Source organism: Eschscholzia californica, unplaced genomic scaffold (genome assembly GCF_041429995.1).
Source record: "Eschscholzia californica isolate CP2 unplaced genomic scaffold, dmEscCali1.0.p SCAF_5, whole genome shotgun sequence".
NCBI lineage: Eukaryota > Viridiplantae > Streptophyta > Magnoliopsida > Ranunculales > Papaveraceae > Eschscholzia > Eschscholzia californica.
Window position 1 is genome coordinate 14,695,605 of NW_028238472.1, and position 19,905 is coordinate 14,715,509.

Below are 19,905 nucleotides of genomic sequence, written 5' to 3' on the forward strand. Positions count from 1 at the left end.
AAATTTCATTCCTTGTTTAGGCTGGACAACGCTGATCAATAATTTGTCATTATCGATATCATCCACAAAAACATCAAACGGGGAGATATATAATCACCTTATAGGACCGATACCTTTGCAAGTGAAACTACCTTCGAATAACATTATCTACTAATAAACATAAACAGATCAAGAAAGCACGTTTACTGTGTCATGTACATGCAAAACTAACATTCTATTCCATTACCGAAACCTACCCGCTAATTCCAAGCACAACAACAAAAATCAGAAAACCGGTTGTATTTGCGGTGTGAAAAAGGTTTGAAAACAAAAACATGTTTTCATCAGTCATACCTTGTTTTGATGGTGGGTTTCTCCTTTATCTGAGATATAAGTATGGAAATCTGCTCGGTTGCAATATCTAAACGTTCCTTCGACTTGGCTGATTCAGTCATAAGAGTTGATACCATTGACTGCAGGACTTGAACTTGTTCAGAATGATCGCTCGAAGTAATTTGGAGTTGCTTACCTGGTGTAGTGTTTATTCGACGCCAACGTAGTGGTAAATACTGTTCTGGAATCTGAAAGCAATTCATTGCTGAAAGAACTCGAAGAGCATGCCTGCAAATGCAAATGTGGATTAGTATTTATTTATCCAAGAACTATGTTTAAACGAAACTGATTATCCCTCGTTCTGGTTCTACAAATTTGGAGAAATGCTGATTGGAAACAAATGTCTCTAGACACATGATCTAACACAAGCTCATCGGACTATTCAGTATTACATTATTGAATGATGTGTATCGCCAGATCTCGACAACAGTAAAAGTAATGGTCAAATGACCTGTGAATTAGTATATGAATAAAAATTGAGACAATCTAGCATTATTGTTCATCATTTAAGACTATTTCTGTCCCCAATTGGGCAGGCATGGTGTGTTATTCCTTAAGACTTTAACCATGTCAACAATATCGAACTCAGCATTTTTCAATTCACTGCCCAACAGCCTACAGCATAAGTAGTAACTGATTCTAGTTCCAAGCAAGGAATGAAATTTCGAAAAATTTCGGTCGACATGACCGAAATATTTCGGTTTTTCAACCAACCGAAGTAAAAACACACATACATGATTTTCGTGTAAGATTTCGTCCAAAAAAATCGAGATTTCGACCGAAATCTATGGAAATTTCAAAATAGTTCAGAGATTTTGAAAGATTAAAGAAAAACCTGGTTAATTCATCGTTTTTTTCTTGTTTTCTTCATCGTATGCTCTTGATTTCTTCTTCTTATCTTCTTGATTTCTATGATTTCATATTTTAAGGTGATTTTAGAGGTGAAGAAGAAGAAAACTGGATTAGGGTTTCAGATGGGGAAGAAGGAGAAGGGTTACGGCTGCTGAAGAAGAAAAGGATTAGGGTTTTAAATTTATAAGTCTAAAAGCCCCTCTAGAAACTGTTATTGGCACCCACTTTCTCACTGTCCCTAAGCCTTCGAGGGTGCCAGTAAGACTTTGTACGGGTGCTTTAGAAATTTTATACTAATTATTATTTAACCCCTGAAAAAATTCTGATATGAATATAACCCCTCCAATTAACAGAATGGTTAAAATTTAAGAACATTTACCCCCTAAACTAACTATTTCTGGGTTATTAGGGGTGAATAAGTGATATTAGCCCTCTAACTTCTATTTTATTGCATGTTAGGCCTCCAAGATACCAACCTTTCATGCTAAACAAACTTTAATAAAGATAATAAAATTTCGACAGATTTGCAAGATTTCCACACAGAGCGAAACGTTTCCACGAAACGTTTCCACTTTTGGACCGGCCGAAATTTCCACCGAAACCGAAGTTTCATTCCTTGGTTCCAAGTACTCAGAGACCGGGAAATATGCCATTTTTACGACTAAAAAGAAATTCAATATTCGATAATTGAAAATCCAAATCTTGGTGTAGACGAGAATTGGAACTAGTACTTCTTGTTTTGGTTCCAACTATTTGAGAAATGGAACTCAAACCAACTTGATGTTTAAATTCCAGTCTTGGGTAAGTGAACTAGAAACGATATATCGACAGAATGGTTTACGTACCTGCAAAGAATACCCGAAAATTCAAATTGACGGCAGCTGCAACTTATAATACTATCTTGAGAAATCCAGATAACTTTATGGCCTCCCTCCATTTCTGCATGATGTCTCACGAGAAAATATCCTTCTTCCAACATAAACGATGCGTAGTGTGAAGCCAACACAATTTCTTCTTGCAGCTTACAAAAAGCGTAAGGAGTGAGAACTGATGCTGCATGGGATTCCATTGGTGCCCCGGTCTTTAGACAAATGTTTTGAAGATTCTGCTGCATAATTTGTTGTTCTCCTGCTTGATCTTTGAAGTCAATTGCAACAGCAGCCTTTTTAATGCAAATAAAAATTAGAGATGATGATAAATCTTCGGGAATGGATTAGTCGAACAGTAAAAAAGAAAATAAATAGTTTTCGTAATATGTGTGGAAAAAAGAAATAAACCATCTTTCTCTACAAGGAATTGGTAAATTAAAAAAATAAATAAACTTAGACTTACGAAAAGCAATCACTAGAGTTGTTCTCGAAATATATAAAATGGGTAGAGAGAAAAATGGATTGTCATTCTTTACAAGAAGTTGAATGGAGAAACTAGGTAAAAGATAAGGCAAACCAAAGTTTACCTAAGCTCACTAGCTCAGTAAAGCACAAGAGAGAATCCAAGTTTATCATTAATCCTAAAGCCTATCTGGTTCAGAATGAATATTATCTATTTTCATAGTCTATTAAGATCACATTTTTTTACTACTATTCCTAAATAGGAAGGGAAGAAACAAAGAAGTTTTAACCATGTCAAAAGGCGACATATTTACTACATAATGTTTCAACTTTGCGCACTTCAGGTATTGGGGGGTTGCGGAGTGGAATGCATTTTGTGGGGGTCATGATGAGATCATAATAGCAAAAAGTGTGATTAAAAAAGTAATAGAGAAAAGAGTAATACTTGCTCCACGAAGTGTGCCAGCCGGGTTTGTGCACTCAGGAATCGTTGAATGAAAGCATTTATCGACTTTGATGGGCCAGTTGTAGTCATCCCTGCAAGGAAATGGCTTCTCAAGTACGGTAACGCCCAATGCATCCTTAAGGCAAACAGACTTGAGATGTGTCTATTGGTGTGTAAACCGAAGGAGTTAATCATGTTCCCCCATCCTAGCTCGAAATCCTCGAGCCTCTCCAAATGATATAGCCTATAGAACTCAGCTTTCCATTCATTATACCTTTCCCCCAAAACAGCATTAAACCATGACGGGAACTTTGCTACTATGAACCAAATGCAGAGAGCATGTTTAGTTCTTGGCATTTCAATAGCTATTGCTTCTTTCAGTGACATATTTTGGTCGGTCAAGATTGTCTGTGGAGCCTTCCCATTCATGAACCCTAAAAACGCCTACCATAATTAACACAAAGAAACACCAAGATGAGAAACAGAGAGATATTAGGATGATAAACCACCATAGTTCTGCAGAAATGTTCTCAAATCTCAATTTACCTTCAAGGCCCAAGAGAAGGATCGAGTATTTTCTTCTCGGAGGAGTACACAGGCGAAGAAGCAAGGTGTGCCATAGTTGTTCATGCCAACCCAAATACCAAGTGGCATATCAAAGGAGGTCAATCGATGTGTAGTATCAAACACTACTGCATCACCAAAAGTATTGTACGACTGAATTGACGAAGCATATGACCATGCAATGTTCTCTAACCTCTCGTTCACATCAAGTGTGTATTCATACCTAAATTATATTTTCAGGTTATTAGACAAAATCTACTACCAGAGAACCCACAAACAAGAGAATTCTACAGAACTTAGAAACCAAGAAGCAGGAGAGAGAAATGGGTCAGCAGAAATTTTTCTCATACCTGAAATTTGGATCTTTATCCTTGATGTTCTTACACATTCTTAGAATATCAACACTATCATCTTCCTGTTCCACTTTCTTTAATGCTTGAAGCAGGTTTCTCACATCTTTTTCGGTGAACGGCAAGTATCCAGGCTCAACACACTTCTCAAGCTCCATGAGCCTCATCATTTGCTGCACAGAGATGCCAGTCTTGGCAAACATGAAGATCCTGTTTTTGTCGGAGTCCGATATTGTCCTGTAAGCAGGTAAGAAACGGACCTGGTTCGGTTCTAGTAACTCATGGTTGTGATAATTGGAGAAACCTGTTACTCGCCATTCTGGTACTCCTAAATCAACGGTTTTGCTGATCCGCAAGTAAGCTTGGCATCCACACCTTGATGACTTGCGATTTCTTTGAGGTTTACTCTCGTTTGATGCCTTCATGGGGGTATTACCAGCTCGGTGGCAAACAAAATATCTTCTCGTCAGTCCTTTACCAACCCCGTCCTTTCCTTCTGTTCGATGACGCCTAATCGAGAAACCACATCTCTTTGCAAATTCACTGTAAAATTCGTATGCAGCATCATGGGTAACGAATCTTTGGCTAATATAGGGACATAAATCATCAGACGACTCTATTAGTCTGGTCTCATGGGGTGATTCCTCGGCACTGCTTGTATCATCCAAAGATAAAGATCTTTGGGTGTCTGAATACTCATCATAAGTCTCCATAATCAAGCTAACTTCTTGGTCATGTTCTATATATCCTGCATTGATCAAAAGGAAAGAAGTTAGACCAAGGTTTTAAAATACGTTGTTACGCCTCAAGGCGGTTTTAAAATACGTTGTTACTTCCTAATGCAGTAATGCAAACTATGGAAAAAGTGTTTCCCCACACTTCAGCATCTCTCCTTGTCGAATTGATTCATAAGAAGAGTGAGAAAGAAAAACATTAGCATCAGAAATTTCAGAATAGCCATAGTTTGATGATAGATTATCCTCAGCGAAAATCAGCATTCAACTCATCAACATTTGACACCTCAGGGAGACCAGAACTAATAATCCACACAGAGATGAATCAGGTCCCCTAAACTTCATAGTAAAAAAAATGCTCAGAACTAGCTCATTCTTTGTTCAGTCCAAAACTTCATGATTGTCACATTTGTAGATAAGGTACTGGTCAAGAAAGAAACTAGTTTACGCAGACAAAGTTCGAGAAGAAAAGGGTTCTACATTTTTCTTGAGAGAAAGGTAAAAAGGTCGGATAACTTCATTATGCTACACATAAGTACATACCATCCCAAATTTCCCAACCAGGTTGGCACCTCAAGAAAGGAAAGGATTACCCGCTTAATATAGTTTCTTGTACTTCAAAATTTGAAAACTTCAGATTTCCAAAAATCTTCTTGGCCATTTTAATCGTTAATCGAAAGTTTACCATTAGCAACCAAGTACTCATTTAGTATTCAAATTTCAATATCAAGGGTTTGAATAACCAAAGCTGTTTAGAAAACATTTTGAAGCATATAGAACAAACCTAATCAAGCTGAATCAAAGTACAAGTTCAAACAGAAGGAACCAAGCTTAATTTCTTTTATAAGATACCAAATGCTGGTAAAAGATGACTAAACAAGCAACTACATTGTACTGATATTTTATTATTTCCAAGCACCCAAACCCAAATGACATTTGATTTGCAATAAACTAGTTGCTTCATACTATTGGGAAAATCAATTTTCTTCAAATTGGGCATAAAAAAGTGATGAAAGAAAGAAAAAAAAATCCAAAGACAAATAAAACCTTGGTGTTTCTACCAGTTATCTAATAAACCCAAATAGCCATTCTTGAAATTAGGACAATAATTTGATCTTCATGGGAAAAAATCAAGAATTGGTCATCATCAACGAAATCCTTCCTTCTCACTTCTAAAATCTACAATTATTTCATTACTTCCGTTTTACAAGAAAAGCAAAAAAAAAAAAAGAAAACCTAATATTTCAACTAGGGTTTCACAAATTGGTACACTCCCCATAAAAGAAAAATCAAATGAGAGACAGACAGAGAGTGAAAGAGATTACCTGAGGGGATCCATGGGGTGGAGATGGAAAAATAAGAGAAAACTGGAAAGAACTTTTTTGTGGCTGGAGAACCCTAACGTGCGCAGGGATGTTAAGAAGACCCTATTATCCCCCTATACAACAAACCCTCGTTTTCAACGAATATAGCACAAGGGTGAAAACGAGAGATGGCTAAAAGCCATACCAACCGTACCCTTTCTTTAACAGTTTAACACTTTAACTTAGGGGTGGGAATCGGACGGGCTCGGGCATAATATAGTTGGACTCGTGCGGATTGGGCACCAGAATCTCTAGTCCGCTACTAGTAGCCGGGCGGATCGGGTCGCACAAATTCCTCATATTCACTGCCCGTAGCTCGCCCGAGTCCGCCTGCCCGAGCGGACTTCAACGGCCATGGGTCAGACGGGCTCGGGTTATTTTGAGAAAAAAAAATAATAACCAACTATTTAATTTATAATTTTTTAGGGAAACCATTTCATTTATAATTATATTTTTAATTAAAGTACCCAATTTCATATTTAGGTTTTTTTTTTTTTTATTTTGCCAAGATTAAAGTTGAAGATCATGTGTTTCAAAAATAAACAAAAAAAGAATTCCACTATTTTTTCTGTACATCATACATATTACATCAAGATTCAAGACAACGTAAAAAAAAGTACATGAAAACATCATCTAATTACAGAAATAGAACTCTCTGATCTATTTGATCAGACAGATCAAAGGTTTAGATCTGTCTGATCAAACAGATCTGACTTGAGAGAGTCGAGATCTATATACAACCTTTGCAATAAAATACAAACTACAATATAAAATCAGAAAATAAAATCAATAACATCATTTATTTAATTCTCTAAGATGAGTTTAAAGGCTTAACCGCGTCATTTGATCGTTACATCATCGACGTATACCCATTACGAACATAACATCTTATCTTCAACCAACATGTAGAGATCAGAGAGGTGTAGACAGTAGATTTGATCGTAAAAATAAGCCACAAATGGTTAGGGTTAGGGTAATTATAATGGAGTAATGAGAGGCAGTAAGTAGTAACCAACCTGGAGTAATTATAATTGAGTAATGGTTATGGTTTAGGGTTAGGGTTCTCTGTTTAGAGAGAAAAAAAGAGGCGGGAAAAAGAGAGAGGCGTGGAGAGAGAGAGAGGCGTGGAGAGAGAGAGAGGCGGAAAGAGATTTAGGGTTAGGGTTCTCGTTTAGAGAATGGTCTTTTATAGCTGTGGTACCCTTAATTAGGGGTGGGAATTTTGCCATGAGCCCGCACCCATCCACGGGCACCCGAGCCCTACGAGGACCATGGACGCCCATGCCCGTCTCGGGTATAACCCGCCCAGCCCGCCAAGTTTTGGTGGACGGACTTGGGTTAAAACCTCTACCCGCGCACCCGCCCATGCCCGCACCCACTTAACGTCGCCCAATGATAACCAACCAAATTACATCAACTTTTTGGGTTGATGAAGCTCAACATTTCATGTTGCTAGGCCTAGTTAAGATGGTAAACAATATATTTAAGTGCAACCATACTAACCAATGCATTGTTTTGCAATGACCCCAAGAGAATTCCTGATAGGTTACTGAAGTAGTGTTTGGCTTTGAAGGCGCCAGGAGAGGGATAAATTTATATTATATACCATGAAAATTCTTCATTAGTTATTAATGTGAGATTAAATTTCTAACAAAAAACAACACAAATAATGTCTAATTTTAATCCCTAATTGCCTCTTTAGAATTAGGAAAGGTGTTTGGAGACTTTATAAAAGGAAATGAAAAAGTGAATATTTTCAAGTAATGAGCTTACCCTACTCGCCCACCCATACCCGAATTACCCGAGCTTCTTAATGGGCTTGGACGGGTAATGGGCAAGGCGAATTTCAAAATTTCCCGCCCGATTAACCCGCTTACCCTAATAGCCATTGAAATTTCGTGCCCGACCCGCACGACCCGATGCTTCAAGTGCCCATGGACACCCGTACCCGCCCAATTCCCACCCCTACCCTTAATCCAACGGCTGAGATATGATTTGAAGGGGCGCCCAATCTCAACCGTTGGATTAAATTTTGCATGTGGATCTTAAGCTGGGTAGCGAGTAGGGTAGCCGAGCGGATTGGGTAGCCGGGTATCGGACGCTTTCGCGGGCACGTGTATCGAGCGGGTTCTCGCGGACGTCCGTCGGAAGGACCAAACGGGCCGGGACTCGAAATTGTGGGCCTGTCCGAGTCCCGACCTATTAGCCCGATTCTCTCGGGCCTGGTAAGCCCGACTCGAGTACATGTCGGTCTGCGGTTCCATACGGTCCGGGCCGAACGGGCCGGATCCCGGGTTCCCGGACCGTTTTCCCAGCCCTACTTTAACTCCTTGACAATGTTTGAGAAACGGTAGGAAGACGGTCGTTACCGTTATTTCAAAAAAAAATCCGTTACAATATTTAATTATTTATAACAGTAAAAGAAGAATAGTTATATTTGGATTTGCAAACGGAGAAATAACAATAGTTATACTTGAATTTGCGAATGAAGAAACCTCAACTGAAGACAATAGAAGTAACAAAGAACGAAAACAAATAAATAGAGTACACCACACATAAAACTCTCAGAATGTCACGCAGTAAGTTGAATTTTTCTCCTGCCATCATCTTCTTTAACTCAACTAAGTTGTCGCTAGTGTCATTATTGTACTGCTCTAGGGTGACTTCATCTCGGTTAAAAATATGTCGTCTGATTAGCTTTTCCGTAAACATTAAATATCTTACAATCCTCTAGTTGTTTCCATGACATACGAATTTCTATACATATCTTCTCTTTGCCACAGGGGAGTCTTCCTGTTGCTGGAAAGTAATGCACAAGTCACAAAGGATTTAGTCACAATGCGTACCATTTAACTACACCCCTATTTTACTGCTAGTTGGAGTCATAACCTAACTTGCTGGAGTCTGTGTGCAGCACAAGCACAGGAGGTTCAGTCAGTCACACCTCCAGCTTTAATCGTGTCACCGTTTCCGTCCTGTAACCCACCATATCCTCAGGATGTTAAGTCGTCATAAGCCCTATCATGTGTTTAAGAGTGTCCATCCCTCCTTAGGCCCATGCCATTGCAAGTCGCTCCCGTCTACGCTTGTGGCCTTTGGTTCCATGCCATGATATGGCTAGAAAACACAAGGTCAATTGCTTTAGCCCAACTATAGGTAAAGAAAAAGTATTTATAAAGGCCACAACTTTGGAGCATAAAGAAAAGTCCCCGAAAATACAGACTTAGTCAATTAAGATTGACTCTGGAGACATATTTATTTTTTAACCCAAAATATTCATTTGATTAAAATTTGCCCCTTAATATTCATCTCCTCATTTCTTTTCTCTCTTCCCCTCTCTCTCTCTCTCTCTCTCTCTCTCTCTCTCTCTCTCTCTCTCTCTCTCTCTCTCTCTCTCTCTCTCTCTCTCTCTCTCTCTCTCTCTCCCGACTTATTTTAGGCTTCAAGAAAGGATGTCCATCGTGATTTCTTTACCGTTCATTTTCTCTGTCTTCATCATCTACACAGTGAAGGACAAATCAATTTCTCAATATGGAACGGATAATTCAATCATCATCTCAGTTCTCCTAAAAATAAAATAAAAAACTAAATATAAGAGAGGGAAAGATATTGCGAAGGAGATATCAAGAACGGTGGTACTGTCGTAATCTTGCTCGGCGAAAATTCAAAAAACGGTGGTATCGTCGTAATCTATTCTCTTTGCAACAAACTGATCTTCGAACTTTGGCATTTGAAAACAGGCACCACATGATCTTTAACTCATACCGTCATATTTATTACTGTTGGATCTATTGCTTAATCCGTTTGGTTATTCATAATAACCCTTTTTGCTTAAATCGGAGCTTCAAAGATAGAGAGACACGGTTTGAGAGAAGAAGAGGGGAACGTTGAGAAATAAAACGAAAAAGATACCAGAGAGGAGATGGAAAGAAAGAGAGAGAAAAGCGGTAGTAATGGTGTTAGGTAGTCAGAATGGTGGTGGAGGCGAGAGGGAGATGAAGATTAGATGGCAAAATACAACTCAGTAAATTTTTAGACTAAAAATAAATATAACTTAAGTCAATTTTGATAAGTCTTTATGTCGAGGACATTTTTCTTTATGGCCCAAAGCCCCACCTTCATAAATATAACGACATTGGACATTATATTAGGGTTAATTCCGTTTTGGCCCCCAAGGGCTAAAAAGTATTCAACTTTTTCTAAAACTATCCTTACAGGACAAAATAGAATTAATTCCAATTTTTTTAAAAACATAAACTCCACCTCATCCCTTACTTTCTCTATCATTTTATCACCTCGCTCCTCCAGTTCACCTATTTCGCCACCTCATCATCTTCTCCGGCTGACTAGCCATTTATCAGGCCACCTTCAACCTTATGAAAAAAAAAACTTTTTTATTTTTTCTCTCTCTTCTTCCTTCTTCATCAAAATCCAAAGTACATGAATTGCCCTCTTATTTAACTCAAGATGGCGAAATCCATATAAGTCTCCCTTAAATATTGGTTTGCAAGCATAGAACAAATGAAGAAAAACATAAAGCAAACACTCAAACTGAGAAATAGATTGAAGAAAAAAAAATAATGAAAGAACAAAATTGTGGGGTTGAACCATTAACATGTATATTCTTACTGACGTACCATCCCGGAAAATAAAATGGAACTCCAGCAAAACTACAGCACAAACTCAGCGACAAACTAAGCTCCGCAGAATATCTTTAGAGAACCCCTTACAGACAAGGAAGAGCCCATAATTGTTTCTACCAGACAATCATGGTGCCGCACCAGATGGAGAAGAAAGCTGAACCCAAGCAAATTCCTCTTTATATGGGATCTTTGACTCGCAAGAGTCTTCACATGTGTAGATAGTTATAGTTGCCCAATCAAGAGAATCTATTTCATTTTCCACGCCAAAGTAATAGAGAAGCTGCGGCAAGATCTGTAAATACTCACAAAATACAAATCGAAGAATGTTAATCGCACAAAAGTGTGATATTATAGGCAATAGAAAAAACTCTTTTTGGTTGTTACAAGGATTAAACGAATGAAAAATGACAGGTGAAAGTTACAGCAACAAATGACTGTTATTTCATTATCTAATGACAGTTTCTAATTACCAGTTGACTGTATGATTACAAAGAAAGGTAATCCTAACCTGCATTTCGAAACATAGAGGGCCATTGCAGTAGTTGCATCTGGGTATGTCTGCTTTAGATGGGCGACCAACTGACATGGGCCATACCGGTTTTGCCTTTGCATCTCGAGAATACCTGTGATAACATGGGGATCATATGATATGTGGGTAATGCTTCTACAAGAAAATAAAATGTCAACAGAAAAAGATGAGTGGCAAGATCATTTTCGAGGTGCTGAAGTTGTGGCAGAATAATGGAGTACCCGTTTGGCAAAGTTTTGAGGTGATCGAATGAGTTGTATTTAATAACAAGAGATTTGGTAGTAAAGGTTAACATCTTATGCATTACACTGATATAGCTATAGACATTTCAGTGCTCAAGTCATTATACTCTGATACAAGTATCCTATGTTTAACAAATTGTTTTTTCGCCTCAGAGGTTTGCTCCGAAAAGCAAAGTGCCGCCTTGATACATACAAGGCATACACCAATTCTTTTAGACAAAAAGATGATACCATATTATAGAAAAAGAGATGAAGAGTGTGAGATAGAGAAAAGAAATTGATGGTTGTGGCCGGTAGTGGGTGTCGCTAGTTGTGGTGGTCGGAGGTGGTGGTGAAGATGAAGATTAGGGGGTAAAATACAAACTTACTGATATTCTGACTCAAACTTAAGTTACCCTCTAAGCCATTAAAGTCCGCTCTAATTCACCACCAAAGGTCGATGCCCAAAAGCACTGCCCTTTATCAAACAAGGAATACAGATGTTGTTACTTTTTATGTTGCATAAACATAATCGATGCTTGTACGTTTTGTTTCTGTCTGTACTAATGTGTACACCTAGAGGCCAAAACAGAACAAATTGCCTTGATGCTAGCCTTAGGGCGTACGCATCTACAAAATTTTAAGACATGGCGAGTATCAGATACTCCAGACACTTAAGACAATGAGATTCAGAAAGTAACATTTTTGTAAACTTGTCGTGTTAGGATTGTGAATTACTACTCTAGGTTAACAACTTATAATGTAACAATGGTTGATTAAAAAGTTAAGCAAAATTATAAGAATAAAAGAAATAATAACTAAACGAAATAAACATATTTGTGCGAAGTTTTTTTTTTTTTTTGATGAAGAGTAATACCATTAAATAAAGAGTCTATTACAAACCGACTAAAATTCAGAAATAAAAGAAGAGACATCATTCCAAGTTTTCTTATGACCGTGGGTACGACCCCATTTAGCTAATGCATCTGCATAGGTATTACAATTTCTAGACACATGGGTGAATATAATTCCTGTAAATTTGTCCTTGATGTCTTTGATCTGTTGGATGATTCTTTGTGATTGCCAGTGAAGACTTCCTCCATTGCCATTGAGAGCTAAGATTATTGCCTGATTATCACTTTCTAAATGCACATAAGGTAGTTGAAGTTGCATAGCACCTAGGAGACTACATAATACCGCTAAGCTTTCACATTCTTCCGCATGTTGCCCTCGAACAATATCTGCTACCGCTATTATATAGTTAGCCTCTGCATCTCGTATAATGTAACCGATTCCAGCCTGTTCATTTAAACTAACAAAGGAAGCATCTACATTGATCTTTATATACGGTGTCGATGGAGGTCTCCATGTTTGGATATTCGTTTTTTCCTTACATTTAGTGGTAATACTAGACTCAGTTCTGAGTGGAGTAGTCGTGGTATTGGTAATCCTCTCTATCATCTGTAATGGATTTTGTTTATTCGTCGTAAAGCAGTTCTCACATCTGGCTTTCCACAGAAACCATAGAATTTTAGCATATAGATTAATAGTTGTGATCATATCTTTGCTATTTCACTCACTAACAAAACATACCACAGTTTATGTTACATAGGCGTGCAACATGTTTAACACCCTGAACGAACGCTTAACCTACTAGACAAATGGAAAATTCACTAAAAAGGTGGTTTTGAAATTTCTAACAATAAACCACTTAATAGGGTTCAACTTTAAGTTAGTGTACTTATAATTTGATGGGTTTTGCAGTAGTATCATCCATCTAACTTACTCCAGAAATTTTTCTTTATTTCCTCTATGACTGCTATTTTCTCTCTCATTGTTCTCTCTTTCATCTAACTTCACTTCAGATTTGCGTGCTCTTGTGTTCTATCTAATAAGAAAAAAAAAATTCTACCTAAGCTGCATAAGTGGAGAGAAAAATGCAAATGCAAATGTATATTTATGATATACATAAACAAGTTACCTTAGCACTTGCTCAGGAGCCTTAGCAATGCGAGTGTGAAAAGAAGTCCAGCTCCTTTTATCCTCATCTCCCTGTTTACAGGATTTAATGAGGCTAAAAATATTTAAGAAGAAAGAACTTTAACAACGGTAGCAGTACGAGACGCTGAGCCAGTTGTTACCTCAAAGTCAGCCATCAATGTCTTGTACGTCTCATCCGTTTGCTCCTTGACAACCAATGAGTTTGAAAAATCGTCATCAGATGACTCTGTATCAAAATCCACTTCATCCTTATTTATTATCTCAAACTCTGGCCATAGAGTAGTGCAAGCACCTGCTCGAGAAAAAGGAAAAGAGGGAACCTTAAAAGCCAGACACATGGACCTTGCCTGTACAATTGTTATGGCACTAGTTAATGGATTATTTTTAGTGGTCAAAACTCCTCAACCTTCAACTGAAGGCCTTATTCCCAAAATATCAAGAAGTTACTCTGGTTTGCATAATCAGAATAAAGGTAAAGATTGGTGTAGATATGAAGGATGGGCAAACAACGTTAGCCACATCATATTACTGTTTTTATGGCTATTTAGGTCTTAGGTGCTATTACCCTTGTGTATCATGAATATCCGATTTTACATATTTGATATCTCTGCAATATATTCCTTCCTGTTTTCAATTGCTAAAGATTGAGTTGTTTAATCTAGTGTGGTGTGCTAGCGCAGTTTTAACCTTAAAATATAGAATGGTAAATAACAATCTGGATGATCTTGATTGATGAGCATGCTAGCCACATCTCTTAGGTGTGATATTAATTTTGTTCTTACTGGAAGAAAAATGAAAATCTTCATCATCTTTAAGAGTAAATCAACCAACCTGATTTTTTTTCTGTTGATGTGATTGTTGCATTAGTGGAGCTAGAATCAGAAGATGGACAAGACATGCTTATACGTTGACAAGCAAGTTTATGCCCTGAATGCCAATGCTTAGCCTAAATGACAAAAATCAATAACTTCATATCGTGTTAAGCTTCAAAGAACTAAAACAATGAAAATCCTAACTCTCACTACCTGGTGTTTTTCAGAGCAGTAGCGTGCACTTTGACAACTACTGCAAATCTTGTCTCCTTTCCAAGTACCACACCACGAACAGAGTGCAGCTATACACAGACACTAATTAACAGTCATGAAATAACCTAAGCAATTGCGTATTTGAAGGAGATAAGAAGTTTCGTCCTTCATATTAGACTTCCACTTCATTTTATTAGATAATTACTTGGAAAGTGGAAAACAATGAGTTTATCATAAATCAAGTACCGTTTGTACGTAATTCAGATATGCTTCATTTTTTGGAACCAAAGGATATGAAAATCCTCAGAAAAGGGAAACAGAGTTTGGGTGTCTTCTCCGGCAACAAATTAGAATCCTAAAAGTAGCCTGATCTCCAAACAAATAGACGAACTCATATCAGGTGTTTTCAAATGTTAGTTGACTTATATATGTTTCCAATCTATTATAATAAAACAATTCAGTCGGTTACATGAGGTATAAGTCTCGCCATCCATTTTTATTGGAGTTTCATAAAGATCACATACGACTGCTGGTATAAATCCTTTTTTTATGTAAATCGACTCAAAAGGGAAGGGTATTAGTGTCAACAATTAATTTCTAACTTCTTGAAACTACTACTGGACTTTTATACCCTCATTTGTATAAGATATTATCAGATATGTAAGCTTCTAACAAATTAACTGCAAGGCTATTGTAGGCATTTACTAGATACCCAACAATTATGGGAGGAGATCGTGGAAAGAAAAGAAATTAGTGGAGAGGAAATCAGTTACAATATCTCTAAACTACATAAATCACTTCCCCTTACCCGCACACATATTTTTCTCCACTGAAATTATTGAAGTTGTTAATTTGCAGGAAAGAATTTCAGATGGTGGAAACCTAGTATTCTTACAAGCCAAACCAATTTTGAACCACAAACATGTTTTGTATGTTAAAATGTGATGAGAATATAGGCCAAAATGTTGAAGTGTCTCCTAGTTTCAGAATACCAATTACAGGTTCCAAACCAGTTACCAAACACAACCTTCAGACTCGAGTATCATAAGTTACAAAAGTAAGGTTACTACCTACCTCCAACTGCGGACGATTTATTCATCTTGTCAACTTTTTGAGCCTCAGGCTGGTAATAAGTATTTATCTGAGGTAGCTGGCAGCGAAAAACCTTCACACTGTAGAAACCATTTGTGTTATAAAAATGTTTAAATTTAAAATAGAAAAGAGGCACTGAACACAGAAATGATATATCTTTCCTAATAATACCTTCGAGATGGACATTCAGGCCGGCGTTTCCATTGTTGATGTTGATCTTGGAGCAGACAAGCCATTGATGGGCACATGAACACAAACAACGTACGGTGAAATGTGGATTCCTTCCCAGAGATTGGAGCGTAAACCTAGTAATCAATTACCATAATCCCATTAACCTATAAAAAAAGTTGAACTTAAAAGTGTTTTTCTTCTTTCACATGTCTCTATCACTCTATGCATAAGGACTTCAACCACTAAGAAATCATTGACAAGGAAAAACACAGCTCAAACTTATCACGATCATAGATACCTGAAGCAAGAATTGCAGAGGCTCACCGCAAATGTCGCAGGTACGGGATTTTCCTGTAGGAAGATTTACAGGATCCATCCAAGCCTACATTTATAGAAGAAAACTTCAGAGAAAAAAAATTCACCACCAACCTGCAATTCAAAAAAGATAGTCTTTACAACATACAGGTGTGCCTCCAGCCTTGCTAGGAAATAATTGAGGGAGAAGGGAATTGATGTTTTTTGGCTTCTCAACAAAACCTAGAATTACTTCTTCAACATCATCATCATCGTCATCATTGTCATCATATTCAATAATGTTCTCTTGTTCCACTTCGATCTCTGTCTCTTCATCCATTTCAGATAATGTCTAGCCTTTCATGGATAAGTAACAGCACAATCAGACAACATTAGGACAAAATCGTAAGAACTGGATACCCCTTGTTTAAACTGACCTAGTCGGACGCTTTTATGTACGCAGATCTCAAAGTAAGTTTCAGCTAAAAAATTGAGCAAAAGATAAGATGTATAACTTTACTTGAATATGTAATCTACTAAGGCAATATTTGACGAGCTGGAAGTGAATGTGATTATCAGGAATAGGTGGTCTCGTAATGTGATTCCTAGGAAAAGGGAATCGTGAATGCACCAACTCCCTAGGGTTGGAACTCCTTCAGAGGAATAACAGTCCTCCTTGGAACGTGATTCCTATTGCATTCCCGGGCACCAAACATCATTTTGGAATGCGATTACCAGAAATCGCATTTCATTCTGGTGTGCCATATTTGGCCTAAGAGAAAACAACATCCAAATCAACATTACCAAATACTAAAAAAACCCTTGCGTACCACGTACCCCAAGTCTCTGTAACCTTCTTGGGCGGGTTCGCGATCCAGTACCCTAAATTTGGCATACCGGATTCTTCATTTTTTGTTAACTCTATTTCTTTCGAAAAACCTATAAGCTCCACTAATAAGGTAGTTAACTACAAGGTTTTTTATTCAACTGGTTAAGATTTTAAGCTATGAAATGGAATGTTTGGTTGTAGGTGGATCTATTATATATGTATCACTAAAAGTTTAAGTTATTAAGTAAAGTAGTCCAAAAGTACCGAAGAGGTCTACTCCTCCGTGTATCCGATTCTCACATGTTAGTGTATCCCATACCGGCAAGGGCGGAGCCAGGATCTGAAACTATACAAGACTAGCCTAAACTTTCTATAACCAAATTTCTTCTTACGGTAAATATATAATCGCCGAAGGTAACATGTAAAAACAATTTTTAGTGTCAAAATAAAGTTTTGCATCATTATTGTCACTATGCAATTACCTAAATTAGAGTTTAATCGTAGACCATTTCGAAAAATGAAAAGTAAGAACACACGTATTAAGAATGCGAAAATCATTCGTGGTAATTTCGAACATCTGTCGATATCCCCATGCATCTTTATCTTAGTTTAAGATTAGCGAATCAATATTTAAACCTTATACCCGACAAATTCAACTCAAAATGGCTGAAATTGGAGCAGCCAATACAGACTATTAGAGCATCCAACTAAATCACACAACCTAGTAATCAATCCCCATGAATTCACAACCAGGATTGACACTTCTGTAGTATCAAATCCGGGTTCAAATAATTACTCTGGAACAGGAAATATTGAAGAATTTGGTGGTCTCATTTCCTATATTATTGGTTCTTTGAATTCCAAGAGAGGAATCCTGGTAGCTACTGATGTTTATGGTAAATACCTAACTTAGATTTCTTGCCTTTTTCACCTATTTATGATACTACGTTAACAATTGAGTGGTTCTTTACTAGTTCTTCTTAGGATCTTGATTGTGGGCAAAATGACCAAATTGACAAGTATAAGAACAAATAAACAAGTATAAGAACAAATTGTACACATTTATTAGGGAAAAATGAAAATTACTTACCTTACTTACCTAGACAGTGGATAACCAAGCCTGAATCTCTTGATTAGTTGATTACCTGATTTTGTTTATGAAGAACCCTAGGTTTCACTTTGAAGTTTGAATCTTCAATTTATATAAGCATTAGATAGAGATGATGATGTCAGGGAATCTGAGAAGGAGAACTGACGAAGACCTCTAATCAATTCACGGTTTGATCTCTCTCTCGGATTCCTCTAGGTTGAGAAGTTCAAAACTTGAAGTTACGGCTCTTTCCCTCTCTAGTTCTTTCTTGTTCATTTAAAAAAAAAAAAAAATGCCTATTTTCCAAATGGCCCCCTACTTTATGACCAGCTTCTCGCGTAGCCCCATACTTTATCGAAAATACCCAGATGACCCTCTTTTTCCGTTCCCGTCAAATGTCCGTTAACTCTCTCTCCTCGATCTCATCACCTCTCTCTGCAACGTCATCCCTCTCGCCACCTCATCATCTTCTCTGATAAGGTCGCCAACCGACCAAAATTTTCGGCAACCTTCATACTTGAAAAAATACATAATTTCTTTCTCTCTCTTCTTTTTCATCTCTTTTTCTCTTTCCTCCTCTCATTTCCTCTCTCTTCTCACCGTCTCTTCACACTGTCTCTCTCTATTCTGATCAGCGAAGGGGGACCAGAATAGAGAGAGAGTGAGAAGAGAGAGAAAAGGAGATGAGGAGAAAGAAGAAGAGAAAGAAATATGTATATTGTTTTAGTATGAAGGTCGTCGGGCCGACGAACTTATCGGAGAAGGTCATGAGGTGGTGAGAGGGATGACGTGGTAGAGAGAGGTGATGAGATGGAGGAGTGAGAGTTAACGGGCATTTGACGGTAACAGAAAAAGGGGGTCATCTAAGTATTTTCGATAAAGTAGGGGGCTACGTAGAGAAAGAGAAAGAAGGAGATAATGAGAAGAGAGAGGATGAGAGAGAAAATGATAGGAGGAGAGGGAAATATATATATGTACTTTTTTTAGTATGAAGGTCGTCTGCCGGTCACCGGAAATTTTGGTCGGTCGTGGACCTTATCGGAGAAGATAATGAGGTGGCGAGAGGGATGGCGTGGCAGAGAGAGGTGATGAGATGGAGGAGTGAGAGTTAACGAACATTTGACGGTAACAGAAAAAAGGGGTCATCTGAGTATTTTCGATAAATTAGGGGGCTATGCAGGAAGATTAATAGATGTTAAATTAGGGCAAGAAACGAAAACAACACACTGGTAGAAGGAAAGGAATAGAGATTCCGGCAAAGGGACAACCCTTCATCTGGGATGGTAATAGATGAAAAGGGTTGTCCCTTTGCCGGAATCTCTATTCCTTTCCTTCTACCGGTTTTGGAGTATATCAGAGTGGTATAACTGTAGGAATGAGATGAAAATGTTGGTACGGGTAGAAGATCAGATTCACCAAAATCAACAAATCATCATCAGACTAACCATTTTCAATTGTCATTGAGGGAAGAGGAAGTGGGTAAAGGTGGTGGTTTCTTAAGGTGATCCGTTCATTGATGGAGACTGATGTTTCGCCCATTAATAAAGATCGACGATTTGGTAGTTCTTCATGAATAGTAAGGCACAAGGAATGAAAAATCGACATATTTCGGTCGAAATATGTCGGTTTTCCAGATTAGGGAAGCGAAACATCACTTACAAAGATTTCGTGCACAATTTCAGTCGAAATCATTCGAAATTTCGCATTCTTCATCGTTTTCTTCTTGATTTCTTCTTCATAGCTTAGAGTTTCAGATTTGAAGGGTGGAATTAAGGTGAAGAAGAAGAAGAAAAGGATTAGGGTTTCTTCGTGAAGAAGGAGAAGAGAGAGACAGGCGCGACTAAAGAAGAAAAGGATTAGGGTTTTGGGTTTATCAAAATAATAAGGCTAAACACACCCTTAAAAAGGTTATCCAACACCCCTTCATTCACTGTCCCAATGCCTTGTAGGGGTGCCAGTAATGATTTTGAGGGGCGCCTTCAGAACCTGATATTTTTG

The 19,905-nt window shown here is 37.8% G+C and overlaps 2 protein-coding genes across 8 annotated transcripts; both read right to left on the reverse strand.

Moving 5' to 3' along the window:
• Positions 1–114: 114 nt before the first annotated feature.
• On the reverse strand, positions 115–6,244 carry FRS11 (FAR1-related sequence 11). 4 transcript variants are annotated; one of them, XM_086639262.1, is made up of 6 exons: positions 5,974–6,244; positions 3,915–4,662; positions 3,547–3,787; positions 3,001–3,444; positions 2,070–2,386; positions 115–600 (listed from the first exon to the last, which is right to left on the reverse strand). In XM_086639262.1, the coding sequence occupies exons 2-6, from the start codon at positions 4,625–4,627 to the stop codon at positions 324–326; spliced, it is 1,992 nt and encodes a 663-aa protein (XP_086495388.1). In that variant the 5' UTR covers positions 4,628–4,662; positions 5,974–6,244; the 3' UTR covers positions 115–323. The 4 variants fall into 4 exon arrangements, with proteins under 4 accessions (XP_086495388.1, XP_086495389.1, XP_086495390.1 ...); XM_086639263.1 differs by having other exon boundaries at positions 4,748–5,985; XM_086639264.1 differs by having other exon boundaries at positions 5,696–5,975.
• Positions 6,245–10,546: 4,302 nt separating this feature from the next.
• On the reverse strand, positions 10,547–19,610 carry LOC147537343 (uncharacterized). 4 transcript variants are annotated; one of them, XM_086642338.1, is made up of 11 exons: positions 19,493–19,610; positions 16,158–16,593; positions 15,993–16,076; positions 15,695–15,828; positions 15,506–15,603; positions 14,432–14,520; positions 14,238–14,352; positions 13,547–13,698; positions 13,387–13,457; positions 11,164–11,278; positions 10,547–10,947 (listed from the first exon to the last, which is right to left on the reverse strand). In XM_086642338.1, the coding sequence occupies exons 2-11, from the start codon at positions 16,326–16,328 to the stop codon at positions 10,780–10,782; spliced, it is 1,197 nt and encodes a 398-aa protein (XP_086498464.1). In that variant the 5' UTR covers positions 16,329–16,593; positions 19,493–19,610; the 3' UTR covers positions 10,547–10,779. The 4 variants fall into 4 exon arrangements, with proteins under 4 accessions (XP_086498464.1, XP_086498463.1, XP_086498462.1 ...); XM_086642337.1 differs by lacking the exon at positions 19,493–19,610 and adding an exon at positions 17,917–18,181 and having other exon boundaries at positions 16,158–16,340; XM_086642336.1 differs by lacking the exon at positions 19,493–19,610 and adding an exon at positions 17,917–18,181 and having other exon boundaries at positions 16,158–16,345.
• Positions 19,611–19,905: the final 295 nt, after the last annotated feature.

Excerpts from the sequence above, each read along its gene's own strand:
- LOC147537343 (XM_086642338.1), bottom strand. The coding sequence starts at position 16,328 with ATGGATGAAGAGACAGAGATCGAAGTGGAACAAGAGAACATTATTGAA. Across the intron at positions 14,353-14,431 it reads ACTGCTCTGAAAAACACCAG|GCTAAGCATTGGCATTCAGG; the intron begins GTAGTGAGAGTT and ends TTTGTCATTTAG. Across the intron at positions 13,458-13,546 it reads CATTGATGGCTGACTTTGAG|GGAGATGAGGATAAAAGGAG; the intron begins GTAACAACTGGC and ends TCCTGTAAACAG.
- FRS11 (XM_086639262.1), bottom strand. The coding sequence starts at position 4,627 with ATGGAGACTTATGATGAGTATTCAGACACCCAAAGATCTTTATCTTTG. Across the intron at positions 3,788-3,914 it reads GATAAAGATCCAAATTTCAG|GTATGAATACACACTTGATG; the intron begins GTATGAGAAAAA and ends AATATAATTTAG. Across the intron at positions 2,387-3,000 it reads TGGCACACTTCGTGGAGCAA|GCTGCTGTTGCAATTGACTT; the intron begins GTATTACTCTTT and ends TGCATTAAAAAG.